Here is a 16,412-nt window from a genome sequence, read left to right on the forward strand (position 1 = left end):
AATACCTGTATCACAAAAAAGAAGCCTTCTTTAAATATGCATCTGATGCCTCTATCCCTATTCGTGATCATTGTTGGATAATCGCTCACCTTCTCTTTACTTAGCCGTGGCAATTTTATAAACCAAATTTGTCCAAATTTATATAATATTTTCAATAATTTTTTAAATATAACTTGATCATGGATATTTTTCATACTTTTTTCTGCTGTGGACAAAATATTGGATATCTTTTAAGATTTATTTCATAGCAACCCCTAGACATGTCTTAATACTATTTTATACCAAAAAATATTTTTATTGAAAATCCAACGGCTAACACTGTTAGGCATTTATTTACATTATCTTAAATATACATTATCATTTTTTGGCATCTGTATCGGGGATATCGGCTTTTATCGCGTCAGTATAGATTTTTGTATCCAATAAACAAAGTAGTATGTATCTCTGATTAGAAGTGACTAAAAAATGAAGGGCCAAAAATTGTAAAAGATATGAGAATAAATTTATCAAGTGTATCGGACGGAGATCGAGGATGGGAGGGGGAAGAAATTGAAAGTAAAACAAAAACTCGTTTGGCATCTGTTAACAAGTTTGTAAGTTATGAAAATTTTTTAGTATTGATTTATGATGTAAATAAAGTAAATATTCTAAAGTCATTCAACGAAAAATTAAATGCATCTTTAAATGAGTGGGATTTAAATGATTTTAATTATTATCAATATTGTCTTACTTTTCTTATTGTTATTCGAGAGCTATTAAAATAAAACAGTTATTGTTTAAAAGTCATGCATAATATAATTTAAGCAAAAAAAATAGTTTATTTTTATACATTTTTTCCATATAATATTCCTTCAATAAAACAAAGATGTCATAAAGTAAAATAATTTTTAGATTCTTTTAGGCAAAAAAATTATGTTGCTTCCATTTTGGAAAGATCCTTTTATATAAGTATAGGTAGATGGTATCGAAAGATTTCAATGTCGCGTTGAAAACACATTTCATATGGCCATGAGTACCTTGAAAATATTAATAATATTTTTAAAAAATTATAGATAATCTCTTAGAATTCGAGGAATCCATAAGTTTTTGGGGGGAATCTCTTAAAGACTATGAGTGGAATACTTATAAAAGGTAGTTTTTGTATATGCCTTATTATTTTTGGATTTAATTTATAATTTAATTTAGTTCGTTGTCAGATATTTTTATTTTATAGCTTTTTAACCTCACAATTAAATACTTAATAAAAAATATATTGAATTTAAAATATTAAGAAATGATATCAAAAAAAAAATAGTCAAATTTATTGTTCTTCTACAAAAATTCTATTAAAAAATTGGAAAAATGGGAATTTTTGTTGATGATTTACCGAATTTTATATTTGATATATTAATTCAATTTATTATGCTTTTACCTAAAATACATCGACAATTATATAGCTTTTAGGTTATAGGGGTTAAAAATTTTGCTACGTTTTGAGGTTTTAATTTTTAATTATAAAATTTAAATGAAATATATATTTTTTTAAGTAAATTAAAAATTTTGATACTTATTGCGGTCTTTCCTTACATTTAAATAATATATACCATAGCAGTTAAAATTTGCTATTTTGGTGTCTTACCTAGCATTTACAGTTAACGCGAATTCGCGGCAAAGTATACAAAATATAATTATTCTATATTCATTTTGTATTCCGAGAATTCGCGCTAACTGTGGATGGTAAAATTTAAATATATTGGAATTAAAATTTAAATTATAAGGTTAAAAAACAGATAATAAAAATAATGGTAATCGGAAATTTACCACGGAAAACTGGATCCCATAAAAAAAGGCTCCCAAATTTTTCTGATTCTAATCAGAAAATTAAAATATAAAAACCATAGAAATAACTAATAAAAAATTAATTAAAAATTATTTTCGAGGGATACTCATATGTTCTTCATGGTACTAATATTATTAGGTGGAGACAAGGACTTTTAAAATCCCCTAAAGGAGTGACAATATTACCCTCCTCAAAAAATTTAACCCCCCCCCCTCCTATCATATTAATATTAAAAAAAGGAAATCCTAATAAAAACTGCTTCCCTCCGATTTTATTCAAATAACAATAGCATTTTCATAAGTTCATATCGCCCTCCAATTTTGATGATCCCCATAAAATTCATTGAGTGGAGATCTTCAAAATATCGATAATCCGCAAGGTCAGAAATAAAGATACCATTTTTTGTGACATGCATGCTCATTTCTGATTAAAAATGGAAGTCTCATTAAAATCTAATCTTATAGTAAACATGAAAAAAAGGCCGAGATAACCCCTCCAAATATTTACCGAATAAGTTTCTAAATTTGGCGAATGATATTATCCTTAAGCTAACAGAGGAATCAGAACTTTGAGACCTAAATCTAAGTATAACCCATTAAATTCCTGATTATTTGCAAAATTTAAGGACAATTAAAATTATATTTATGATATTATTCTTTATGTTTAAGATGATTAGAAAAATTTCGGACCAGAAAATTCTATCCGTTTTGTCATATCAGATAAAAAATGTTCATCTTACTGAATAGAGAGTTATATAAACGAATTAATCCTTAAAATTTCTAATCGAAAACATATCTTGGAATATGGGTCGTATAATAAAAATGCCGCAATCGGTTAGCGGTTTAGGACTAAATCAATTTATATAAAGCCATAAAAATCCGATCACAAAAACTTCATGTAATATAATAAATTTTTAAAAAAATTATAAATAATATTTGGAGGAATTATATTTTTTTTACCAACGGGTTCTTTAATGTGACCAATTCTTCCGAGCTTAGTTCTCAATTGCACGGATTTGAACCAATTGATATCATCTGAAAAGAAACAAACAACAAATCATATTATATATTCAATAAATGTAAATACATACTTATACCTAACACTTTCATAAATATTAAGTTGTTTTATAAAAATTATCAATTGAGCTTCTTTCTTTATACAAAATAAATAAACGTTTATACAAGTTAATTACTTATCTACTCAGCTCTCAAGTGGCATAGGCTAAGTGGATGGGATGAGGCGAAACCTACCCCCATAGAAAATGATTAGGTATGAAAAATTATTATTATAATACTTTTATATCGGTATCTAGACAAAATCTTGATTTCAAATTGATAAAACCCCCTACTTGATTTTATATTTTTAAAAAATGAAGGGATACTTCCAAAAACGCTATAATTTGTATGTGATCGACATTTTATCTTTTCTATTTTTTATTAAAAAATCTAACCTTAGAAACTGAGGGTAAAAAAAATCCCAGATGTGTTTTTATCATTTCTTATTTGATCAATAATACGTTTTTCTTTAGGCTATCTACCAAACGGGTCGAAGAATCCACAATAACTATATATATATAAGTATCAGAACTAATACTTCCAGAAGTTTGGTTGACTTCAGGCTTAAAGCTTGATGTCATAGAATTCATAACTAAGGCATATATTAACGCAAATTAATATTTCTTTGTGGTATGATGTCAATTTTTTTCTTATTTTACTAATATTTTTCCTTTTAAAACATCTACCAAACCAATTAAAGTCATAAAATACACTAATTAAGCATTACATATTGGGTTGAAATAAGTTTCAGAATTAATGTTTCCAAAAGCTTTACTAAGGGTGACATCATAGTTTTTAAATGGCTTATACCTCGATTTCTTTTTTTCGCAAGCTAATTGAGGAATTATGAGGTGATAAAAAGCCAGATATAGCACAAAACCAGATATTTATTTATATATTTTTCATTCTGGTATGATGTCAATTTTTTCTTATTTTGCCAAAAACTTTTTTCCTTCTTTAAATTGTCTACCAAAGGGATTAAAATAATATAGAATTAAGCCCTATAAATTGATAAAAATTTTCAGAATAAATGCCTTCAGTCGCTAAACCGTAAAATTGGCCCAAATTTTGTTACTAATAATTTTTTCCTTACATCAACCATTCTTTCTAAATACTCCTAATTACTTAGGTGGGAACTCAGTGAAGGTTCAAATCCTATATGGACCCCCCTTGTAGAAGTAAAATTCAGGAAAAAGTATTAGAGCAAGTTAAGATTTAATAAGATTTTGTAATACATTTTATTTTTATTCGATCTAGTTTGTTAAACGGCTCGTTTTGAGCCGATTTTTAAAAACGGCTAACTCAATATTTCATCCAGAAAAGTATTACAAAGCCTGAAGATTTTGCTCATAGAAGGAACAAAGGTCTAGAGATATATAATCGAAATCTCCAGGCTTAGGCAATATTTTTCTGGTTAAAATATTGTTAAAAAAACGGCTCAAAATGAGCCATTTAACAACACTAATTCGATCTGTTTAGCAGAGACCTGCAGAGGCCAAAATTTCAGGCCAAGCCCTGATTTTAAAAAATTCATTTTTAGACCTAGTCAAAAATTTCATTTTCAAGTCAGGTAAGAGATTTTTTATTTTAAAAAAAAAATTGGCCCACCTGATTTTTGAAATAATTTTTATAATATATTATATATTCATAGTTTTTTTTTCTTATATAAAATAATATCCATCATTTTTTTTCTAGGTATAAAAAAAATTATAAACCTAGAACAATATCTAAATTTACAAGCAAAAAGGTGTCCTATTTTTAAAATATAAAAACTTCTCTTTTTAAGTAATAATCGATCGTTCTGTATAACAATATTTATATTTTAAATTAAAACAATAAAAGACCGGAAATTAATAGTAAAATAATGCGGGAGAAGGTATTTAAAAATAACCTGTATTGTAAAACATGTTTCTAATTGTAACAGAGTGTCCATTGATTTTGTAAGCTTGCCCGCTTATAATAGCCCTCTTAACTATTATCCTTTTGGGATCTATATTGAACAAAGAACCTTGGGCCAATAAGTTATCGCTAGATATGTTGTCTAAAAATTAAAAAAATATATTAATATATTTAAAAGAAAAAAAAAATTTAATCAAAAATATATATATTTGGAAGCTCGGTTCTTTTTTAAAAATAAGATTTTTTAGTAGGCTATAGAGGTCTGCAATGGGCGAGTTTTTAGCCAAAAAGACCGCCCACTCGTTATTATTTAACCAGCCCACACGCTCACACATAATTTTTTCTTTAAATTTATCCGCCTGCCCGCCAATTTATCGATAAAATTTGTTTAATCCGTCCGCCCGTCAAATGTTTAAAAATTATTTTAATGACTGGTTTGGCTCTTTTTTATTTATTTAAATGTATTTTTAATTAAACATATATAATTTGCAATATTATGAAATAAAAGTATTATTTTTAATAAATTGTAGTCTGTTCTGCTTATTTCGCCTGAAAAATATCAAAAGTTCGTCCGCCCAAATTTTTTTAATCCGGCCACTGGTCCGATGTTGAAAATATTTTAAAGAACGCGGGCGGGCGAAAAATCCAACCAATGCAGACCTCTAGTCTAGAGTTTAAATCGTAACCAAAATTGATGGAAGTGGAGTAAGTTTAGAGCTTCTTACAGTAATTAAGGGGAAGATTTTAAAAATCTTTTGCTAAGAAAAAAAAAGTAATAATTTTGCCTGATTTTGAAGGTGGTTTAAAAACTAAGATGGGCACGTTTGTCATGAATATGTTTGTGAGCATGCTGCATATATAATTGTCATTATTGTCCAACTTGTAATACCTCTCGAACTTGAATTTATTAAATAGAAATGATTTATAATTATGGGATAAATTTTGCTTATTAAACCAAAAAAAAGTAAATATACAAATGGATGAGTAAACATTATAGCTGAAATTATTTAACCACTTCTGTGATTGAAGTATGGCTACATTAATTAGAGTTGCAACATTGGGAGCCGTTTCATGTCAATGAAGGTATGTATCTGTAAATAGGCGTAAAGTCCAATCATTTGCCATAAATAAAGTATAATTGTGAGGCTATTGATTCCCTCGGTTGTCGGGAAAGATAAAATTAAGGAATCACAGATATGTTAACTAAATAAATAAAATCGACCGGGTAGAAATATTACCTCCAAATCCAGCAAACACCCCATAACCATTATCATTCACTCTCTCCACGACCAACCTTCCTATTAGCTGTATCGACAAAAATACCCGTTGTCGAGCTACTTAGTCAGGCGCTGACAAATTTAGATGCTAAGGGTATTAGGAACATATTCACACATTCCTAACAATTTGTTATGAATCCATACCAAAAATATATACAGGATGCCGATCGGTTGCAATTCCAAATCGTGAATCTATACTTCACAATGTTTCAAATTAAATAAGTAATATAAAAATCTATTAATATATTTTCTTTCTTTGGTGTTACTTTTATTATATTCATTATGCTATGTGTAATATTTATAAAAATTCGGCGTAATAAAAATAATGATTATTTAAAATATTTATAAACAGTTTTTTTAGTGAATTAAATTTTAAGGTTCCAAGAGAGGCCCACTTGGCGCAACGTTAAATAATTTTGTACAATAAACCCATTTGTAAAATAATAGATATAGTAAAGAGATTAACACTAGAGATTTTATAATGTTTCGCATTATTGATCATTTGAGATCAAAAAATTAAATTAACAAATATTGTGTAACCAAGAAAATAAATAAAACAGACATGTATATATATATAAACTTTGGATTATATTTTTAATAATTAAACTGCCAAGATATAATAAATATTTGTCACCATGGAATAAAATTAGCCTCTAAAGTGAGGTTACATTCTTATCCTAAATAATAGGAACCTATAAATGCTAATAAAATGATTAATCAAATATACAATACCCATTATTAATCGAAATTAAGTACTCACTTTATGCTTATCGATGTTGAGGGTGTGATCAGAAAATATGGGTTCGTTATAAAATCTTCTAAAACCGACTTGGAATAACAATTTAGATTTCGACTTTATTTTACATGGTTGTTTGAGGACATCTTCACCCAAGGCCAGTAAATCGGTAATTGAGCCGGAACTTGTGCTTAGGTTGGAGTGACGAGAGGTGGAAGCGAAGGATTTACGAATAGCGAAATTGAGCATGGAAAAGTTTTGTTCGTAAGGCAATAATCCGAAAAGGATCAAAGGACCGACCCGAGTTTGATATGCTTCTACATTAAAATAAAAATTGGTACCTTAAATTTTTTGTCCTAATTTTTTTATGACACTGGCTGATAACAAACAATTGTTTTCATATTAAAATAGTCTGTATATTCAAAATGATTTTTTTAGGATAAGATAAAAAGGCATCAAAATACCACAAATATTTAAGGGGACTTCTGGAAGAGTCAAAGTAAAATAACAGGAAGTCAAGGGGTTGAGATTGCATAGACTATTGTTGCTTGATGTTCTGATATTTTTATCGTTCGTTTGTCCATGTTCTTCGCCAAGTTTTAAATCCCCTTTAATTAAAATTGTATTTTAAAAATTCTATAAAAGATTTTGCAAAAAAAAAATAGTCGTCATAATAGTTAATCAGATAAAGATTAATATCTCAATTTTGCAGGCGGCTATAACTTATTCTCATCTACACTAATAGCCAACGTCAACTTTAAATAGCTACTTATAGCTTTTCTCACTTATTTTTTAATGACTACGACTATTAAGTTATTTTTAAAAGCTAAAGAGTCGGCTAAACTTTTTTTTCAAAAAAATCGCGTTAGATTTATTTACCACATTTACTCAACATATCCTTCCACTGCTCCTCCATAAAACGTTTGCCATGAGAAGTAGATCTTTTCAAATTTTCGAATTCCGTGAGATGCTCAAAGGCTTCGGGATAGGAGTCCGAAAATTGCCAGGAACTCTCCTTGAAGCTTTTCAAACCCCTGTACTTTGACAAGCGGACCCTGGCTTGCATGCTAGGGTTAATATCAAAACTCTCGCCATTCAAACTAATCGCGTCTTCGTTTGTGCCTTCCATCTTTCCATTTTCGTGATTTATTTGGCTATCGATCTAGAAAATATATGAAACAATAACTGTTATAAGATTTTGATACTAAAAAATCGATTTAACCTTTTATAAATGTATATATTATAGGCCTAAGAAACGAATCATTCGTTATTAGTATTTTTATTTTACGAAATGGAATACATTCAATCAATCTGATATATTTTTGGTAGGCAAATAAAAGATATGATAGTTTGGTAATGACTAAAAAATACGGCTAATTCGGCCTATTCTACGGTCGGAGGCCGAAAAAAATTTACTATGAATTGCGCAGATTAATTTATGCTTCCCGAAAAATGAGTCATTTTTAAACATGAGCCTATAGTTTTAGGCTAAAAAAAGTTTAGCCCTTTTTTAACCGGTTAAGAATAGGCTAAAACAGTTAAGAACAAATTACCCAAATGATTGACAAATTACCTCTTCTAGCATTTCATCGTTGAATGTGACGCTCTTTTTAACAATTTCCGCATCAGTGATGAGAGTATTAGGCTGGCCATTAGAAATTATCGTGCTTTGGTCATCTTCGATAATCTCATCTTATATGAATTAAGTTTATTTTAAAATGTAGACTTTAAAATCATGTAAACATATGCAGAATATCTTTAAAAAAATTAATTTTTAAATCCCTTTCTTAATGGTGTTTAACATAACACAGGTAATATCAAAATTAATTAAATTACTTGAGACATTTTATTTACGTATAAATGCTGATTGATGGTCATCAACCAGGATTATTTTTAGTATTTGACTATTAACTGGTAAAAAAAAAAAGATAGTATTTAATATTTATGCATAAAAACCTTCATTTGTTTTTTCCTCCATGAGTTCATCTTGTTTCTGCGGTGTATTATAAAATAAGCTTCGTTTGACTTGATCGGATTTGCCAATAATCTAATTATAATGTATTAGTTAAAAATATTAAATAAAACTCAATGAAGCGATTTTTTAAAATCCCAATAGTGTGTGAAGGAGGGGGGGGGGAGATAACGATTTTAACAATTAATTAAATTTACACTAATCTTAATTGGAATCAGCATAAAAATCTTATTAAAAAAACCTATATTATATTATGTAGCATTTTACTCTGTATAGCAATATTTCTAATTTTCATACTCAAAATGAATAAATTTTAAAGTCAAAATTGATACAATTGAGATTAAAATACTTTCGCAGGAACTAACTTTAATCCGTTCCAATAATTTTATCATGGCGATCTCATCGTAAGCTATTATATTCCCTTCTTTTCCATTTAATTGTGTAGGCATATCTGCGATTTCCATGGTATCACTCAGGCCCACCGAATTTTTACGAATTTTATTTTTAGTATCGTTGTTGTTATTGTCGAAATAAGGATCAGGGGAGATGTGATCGACTTGGCCGATTCTGAAATCCCCTTGTAACGAATCCTGAGATACCCAAGTGGGAATATGAACCAATTGATCTGCCACGAATGGTTTTTCCATATTTTTCAAGAAACCAGATAGTTTTACAGTGGCAGTTTCTGTGTCATGATTCTTGTATTTACGATATATATCATTTTAATCAAATAATATAGTCCATTTCATAATAAATTTCGGCACTAACTTGATATTTTTTTTTAGAAAAGAAGATGGCTAGGCATCAAACACTTTTATAAAGTGAAGGCGAAATATCCTTCAAAATTTATTAATAAAGAACAATAATTTTTTTAAAAATTACGTCTATACAAAAAAAACGGGATATTAACGTTATTTTAATTATTAAGCCTCATTGCGTGAATTCGTGGTAAACTATACAAAATATGCTGTATTTTTGTGTATTTTTATATACTTCACCACGAATTCGTCTAACTGTGAATGCATATGATCATAATTTGGCATTCAATTTCAAATTACAAACATATATTATTGATGTTAAAATCGGAGTTTAGAACCAAAACCAGAACCATTTTTTTAAACTTTTATGAACCGAAGAAAACTAATATTTTAAAAAAATATTCAAAAACTAAAACATTTTTTTTGGCCAGGATTCAAATTAAGGTTAAAGCTAAGAAATAATAAACTTGAATGATTTGAATGTGATCTGCCATCATGAGAGGCCTCTCGCTCAACCAATGCACGGTTTTACGTTTTTGATATGCTATTTGTCGAAGAAATGAGTCCGAGCATATTTTACTGGCATGTAATATTTCTGGATTTGGGACGCTTGTAATATAAAAATGATTTATTTTACCATAATTTGGTTTGAAAATTTTTTTAGGAGGTAAAATGCTTAATGAATTTGACTATTCAGGAAAGAGTGGCGTCTAATTTAGGGACACGTTTTTGGTCTCAAGTAACGTCACTAGGGAGAAGGTGCGCAACCTCTAAAAAATTTTAAGAGCCTTCAGGTACAAATTTTTATACCTAAAAAAGGTTATTTAAACTAAAAATAGGTCGCTTTGAAAATCTGAAAGAAAAAATATGTAATTTTTTTTAAAAAAGAGCCCCTCTGAGATTGCTAAGGCTAGTGATGCCATTGTCCCAAGCCATTTCCCATTTTATTATTAACCTTACTTGCTAAGGAATGTTATTTATTATAAACAAATCGGACCCATTGGAGCTTAAAATTAAATATTATGTATGAAAAATATGTTTATAACGTTTTTGTATAATGTTAAAATTAGGGGTGTACCGATACCACTTTTTGGAGGCCGATTCGATCCGATATTCCAGATATTAAATTGATATAGGCCGATAACCGATCCGATATCATATCTAATTTTGTATTCTGTAAAGATACCAATGGTTTTAATTTGTAATATACTTTTTATTAGTATAACATCAATAATTTAATTATACCATAACTTATGTCATTTAAATACATTATAATGATCAGTTATAGTTTATATTTAATTCTATTGCCTAAAAGTATATAAATATTTTTATTATCAATCACTTTTATATAATAAGTAACAAAATTAATCTATATACATAATAAGTAATAAGCAAATATATTATTAAATTTAAATAAATATTTAACATTAATATATCGAAGATTTCTTTTTAGAAATATCAAAATTTCCAATTTATCAGAAATCAGCCTACGGCGATGGTAACTGTCAATATCACCAGCTTCACTAAAAACAGATTCTGAAGAGATTATAGCACACTTTTATAAACAGAATGCGCAAAATAATAATATGGCAAAAAGTTTATTAATTATTATTATTTAAAAAAATATGGATTTCGATTTTATTTATAAAAATAAATGATTTTAGATATAACTTTTTTAAAAAAATTTATAACATTTTATTTTTGTTAAGGCCGCCATTTTATATCGGATCGGATCAGAAAATTTTACAATATTGGCCGATAACTGATATTTTATAATAGGTGAAATATCGGCCCGATACAATCCGATAAAAAATATCGGTGCATCCCTAGTTAAAATTATATTAGGCAGGTTCTATTTTATCAGTAAGTAACCTTTACAGAGGTCTGCATAGGTCAGGCTGGGTCACATCCAAGCCTAGCTCATATGCTGTGCTAGGCAAATATAATTAAAAATGAAGATGGACTGGACCAGGCTTTTCAAATTTTTTATGGGCTTGGGGTAAGGCCAATGCTAAAAAATTTGAATGTTTTAAGAAAGTCAAAATATCCATAAGCAAAAAATATAAATATTTTTTTAGATTGTGGCCTGGGTGCCTAGATTTTTTAACAATATGGCCTGCGGTAAAATTATTTTATTACACTGTGGGCTGGGATTAAATGTTATTTATGGATCTGTTCGGCTTGACAAAAAATTTTTCTTCTTGCAGATGTTCTGGCCTCATTTATTGATTATTTAAGTAAATGTTGTTACAATGAAATAACTTATAATTAAAAAAAGAATGCATCATATTAGAGCCAAAATACAATATAATAATTGTAAATATATGGCATCTTTAAATTAGGCTATGTTTTTATTTATTATAAAAATATATATAAATTGTATTTTACTATTTGTGTAGCATTTCATGGTACAATTTAGCAAAACCTTTTTTGTAGCTGTCTATATAGGAAGAAGATTTATATGATAGTGCGTCATCATTTTCATCATTCTATAAAAAAAATTATATTATTATTGATTTATTGTTAAAAAATTAGATTAATTAAAAAATAGATTAAGAAATAATATTTCTCTTGATGAATAGGTATAAGGAATAAAATAATATTGATAACAATACTGAATTTACATCATATATAAAATAAGAATTTGGCAAGCCTTGCGATATTATACATTCCAATAAATTGGTGTCAGTGTCATTTATAACAGATTGTATATTTTTTCTGACAGGGGGTAGTAAGAATAAAAGGACATCTGATATCTTAAAGTAAATCAATTAATTTTAAAAAATTATATCTATATATATATATATATTTTAATAATATTTATGTATAATTAAGAACATGCTTTATAAAATATAATACTAATACTTTTGCCAAATCAAGTGAATGAAATAAGTTAGATAAGCCTTTATCTGTATTAGATAAAAATTGAAGGCAGAATTTCGATTTCAGTTTACTATAGCTATGTTATTACAATGTTGTATAATTTATTATTATATATCTCAACTTTATATAATGTAATCCCTTTTGTGTTTTTAAAATTTTAACATGGTCATCATCTTGAAAATTTAATAATTTTGAAATAATTGAAGTTACTTGGATATTATTTTGGGTATTATACAATGGAATAACTGTCTAAATATTTTATATAGAATTTCTAAAATAATTATGAGATACAATATATATTGGACATATAACATCTTTGCCAATGTAATTAGACTTTTCATTTTTCATTATTAGTAACTTATTTTTTCGAATTTGATTTTTCTATAAATTTTATTTATTTTATTCTATATTAATTGAATATTACTTGATTCATTTTATCTAATCGAGTTTGCAACTTTTTTGATTTTTTAGTGTTTTGTGAAATATCTAATAAATAATTTATAAAAATAATGCTTATATATAACACCTTCAAATTTTCCTGATTTCTTTTTATCTTTATTTTTACCAAATCTGATTTTGTGCTTCTTATTAACCTGTTTAAAAGGCCCATGTTTATGTTGATTTGATTTTGCCATGATGATAGGATGGAAGATAAAGTGTTAAAATGAATTTTCAAAGATACAAATTTCGGTAATTTCAATCAGCGTCTACATGAACGGGGGAAGGGGGGTTAGGAACAGTTTGCACCCTATAGATATAATATAATAATATTAGGTGTCTTAATCTGAAAATTGGTAAAATTGTAGAGTATGCTAATAAGAATAATTTGTAATGCAACTATACAACAATCCATTAATGAAGATAGTAAAAAATTACTCGATCTTTGTCAAAGCAAAAACTTTAAAATTGAAAAAACATTTTTTCACCATCGTGAGATAAACACTTATACTTTTGAAGAGCAAATCAGAAATCCCAAATAGATTTGGGTGGTTTGATGATGTTATAGTATCTACCATTGGCGTACGCAGCGGGGGGGGGGGGCAGGATGACAAATCCCCCCCCCCCCAAAGCCAAAAAATGCAGATGCCGGATTATATTTTTCAAAAATATTATTGTTAATATTAATTTATATTTGTTAATATTTATTCCTATCTCATATATTTGTTAATATTTATTCCTATCTCATATATATATATATTTAATTACAATCACATTCATCTACTAAGTTATTTTATCAATTAATTTCGATTTCAAGTTTTCCTTGGTGTAATTTACCTATTATTTTCAAATTTTAGTGGCGTAATATTTATCTAAATTTCTAGTCAATTAATAATTATCTCTGAAACTCCTTGTCCAACAGGGAGAAAGAAATTGCAATGTTGTCCAACGAGATCGAGTCTCCACCATCAAGCAGTAACCGCTATTATGGAGTATGAAGAGCCGATTATTAATGCTATTACTAAAATATCACAATGGCTTGAAAGAAATATTTCCTCAGAAGCAAGAAAATTATTGGATTCAATACTTATTCCAAATTTTTTTTCTCATTAGAATGTATTATTTAATTTTACAACTATTTTATGTAATACTTTTCAAAAACATATTATTTACTTGATTAAGAAGATGAGAATAGCGGAGAGCATATTATTAGAACTCAAGGAAATCAGAGCTAATGTTGATGAAGAATTTCATATTTTATATGTTATTGTTGAGTCAAAAGCAGAGCTATACGTGTTTAATATTTGTCCCCCTCGACTTGCAGCAAGCAAGCTCATCGTCAAAACATTAATATAGGATCGGTAGAAGAATATTAAACAAATGTCCCCTCTCCCAACCTTTTTCATATGGTGATAGAAAAAAAATATAAATATTTGTTAGATTTTTATCGTGAAGATGTTAAAATATCTTATGATGCCTTATCAGCTGAATAACTATGATTAAAAGATTAACTATGGTTGATACGTCCCATAAATGCTATGGATGCTTTGCATTATTTCAAACACATTTTAGATTATGCTCCCAATGTATTAAAATGGTTATATATATATTAGCAGCTCTTTAGTAAACTAATGAGAGAACATTCTCTTTTTTAAGAAGAATAACAGAGCCTTGCAGAGGTACCATTTGCAGGACACGGCCCAGATTCTTTTTAAAAAAATTTTCCGGCCCTGGTTTTTTCTAAAAAAAATTTCAGGCCCGGCCCGGCTTTTTTGATTTTCAGGCCCAGCCTGAATTTTTTTAAAATAAATTATATTTATTTTTGATTTTTATAGCTAATAATGGCGATTTTAAATATTTGGTTTTAAAATATATAGCTCGGCCCGGATATTTTTTCTAAAAAAATTTTCAGGCCCAGCCCGGGTGTTTTTTTTTTAAAAATTATGGGCCTGGCCAGGGTATATTTAAAAAAATTATAATACGGTCCGGCTCGGGGGCCAGGCCTGTAAGTCTGTGAAAAACATACTTATGAAATACAACATCTGAAAGTAGATTGAATGATTTGGATCTTTTGAATATTCAAAGGCATTTAACGCCAAGCAAGGATAGATAATTGAAAAATTAGCTCAAAACATACAAAATACAATTATTCCTAAGAAACTTTTTGTGTATTAATTTATATTTCCAACATTTAAATTTTTTATACTTTATATATTTTAAAAGCTCAAAAAATTCAAATTTCAAATTTCAATTTTGGGTCATTTAAGTGATTCATATCGTGGGTTATAATCACTTTATATTTTATAATTCACATTTATTTTATAGTTTTTCAATGCCGGTTTATATATATAATTTTTTTAATTCACATTAGTTTAAAATTGTGTATATTAGTCCTAATAAATTTATGCTTAGTATTTTTAATTAACAATAATATTTCTTAAAAAAATTTATTATCCCCCCCCCAGACCAAATACCTGCGTACGCGCCTGGTGTCTACTAATATTAAATTGTCAGATCACAAAATATTAGTAGCCAAAATATCTATAAAAAATATGTGGGGATACCATAATGGGGTCAGTCCAAATACATCTATTCACAGGGCAAATCTCTTAAAACCCCTCCTCTCCAGAAAACAAATTAAAGCTCAGTCGCAAGATGATTTGCTGCTTTTCGATCAAATACTTGTCAGGAAAAGAGATAATTTTCTAAATATAACCTCGAATGGAAGTATTGATGAATGCTGGAACCTTTTCAAAAAAGATATTACAGATTCTTATAATAGACTACCAAATATTAATATTTATTCAAGGAGTGAATGGTTAATGAGACAATACCAAAAATTAGTCAGCTTAGAGAAGGTAACAAACTGAATAAAGAATTATGGAAAGATTTACAAAAATTGTTAAGGAGCGATAGAAGGAGATACATTTCAAAAAAAGCCTTTGAAATTGATAAAGATATGAAAGAAAATAAAATCTATGATGCTTATAAAAAATTGAATTATTTTTGTAAACCGTACAGCTTTAAGAAACTTCCCTATTTAGTCTTAGCAAATGGAAAGCAAATTTCGGATCAAGACAAGCAAATAGCTTTATGGTTAGATTACTATATGAAGGTCTTCGACTCAAGAAAAGCCGTCTGATAACGAATATAAGAGAACACTCAATCCCGCCTCCGTCCGGTTTCTCCACTGTTGAAATTGGGAAAGCAATCACTAACCTGCGTAATAATAAAGCCCCTGGGCTAGATAAAATAACGGCTGAACATCTTAAAATAGCACCAAACACTATATCCTCCTATCTATACCTCTCTTTAACAAAATCTGGGATAAACATCTTAAAATAGCACCAAACACTATATCCTCCTATCTACTACCTCTCTTTAACAAAATCTGGGATAGTGGTGAAACTCCCAAAGAATGGAATATCTCTTTATTATGTAATTTCCCTAAGATAAAAGACCATAAAATATCAAAGATTATCGCGCGATTGCCCTCACATCTACTGTGTCTAAAATATTCATGGTTCTGATAAAAAACAAAATCATGTCATCTCTACCAACCTAGCTTCCGAAAT

At 28.2% G+C, this 16,412-nt stretch overlaps 1 protein-coding gene across 1 annotated transcript; it reads right to left on the minus strand.

The window, feature by feature from the left end:
• Nucleotides 1-839: 839 nt before the first annotated feature.
• On the minus strand, nucleotides 840-13,055 carry LOC135923288 (pre-rRNA-processing protein TSR1 homolog). Its single transcript, XM_065457958.1, has 18 exons — nucleotides 12,926-13,055; nucleotides 12,824-12,885; nucleotides 12,691-12,780; nucleotides 12,521-12,648; nucleotides 12,382-12,475; nucleotides 12,141-12,272; nucleotides 11,905-12,005; nucleotides 9,984-10,125; nucleotides 9,124-9,456; nucleotides 8,743-8,833; nucleotides 8,360-8,478; nucleotides 7,666-7,948; nucleotides 7,251-7,394; nucleotides 6,811-7,103; nucleotides 5,559-5,670; nucleotides 4,766-4,915; nucleotides 2,779-2,853; nucleotides 840-1,016 (listed from the first exon to the last, which is right to left on the minus strand). The coding sequence occupies exons 1-18, from the start codon at nucleotides 13,032-13,034 to the stop codon at nucleotides 898-900; spliced, it is 2,577 nt and encodes an 858-aa protein (XP_065314030.1). The 5' UTR covers nucleotides 13,035-13,055; the 3' UTR covers nucleotides 840-897.
• Between the last annotated feature and the right edge of the window lie 3,357 nt (nucleotides 13,056-16,412).

Source organism: Gordionus sp. m RMFG-2023, chromosome 2 (genome assembly GCF_954871325.1).
Source record: "Gordionus sp. m RMFG-2023 chromosome 2, tfGorSpeb1-WG-v2, whole genome shotgun sequence".
Classification (NCBI taxonomy): domain Eukaryota; kingdom Metazoa; phylum Nematomorpha; class Gordioida; order Chordodea; family Parachordodidae; genus Gordionus; species Gordionus sp. m RMFG-2023.

What these genes read in the sequence shown, in the direction of transcription:
- LOC135923288 (XM_065457958.1), bottom strand. Translation starts at nt 13,034, where the DNA reads ATGGCAAAATCAAATCAACATAAACATGGGCCTTTTAAACAGGTTAAT. An exon ending in ATTCACTTGATTTGGCAAAA is followed by an intron (nt 12,273 to 12,381) that starts GTATTAGTATTA and finishes ATTTACTTTAAG; the next exon opens with ATATCAGATGTCCTTTTATT. An exon ending in AATTATTGGAACGGATTAAA is followed by an intron (nt 8,834 to 9,123) that starts GTTAGTTCCTGC and finishes CATTATAATTAG; the next exon opens with ATTATTGGCAAATCCGATCA.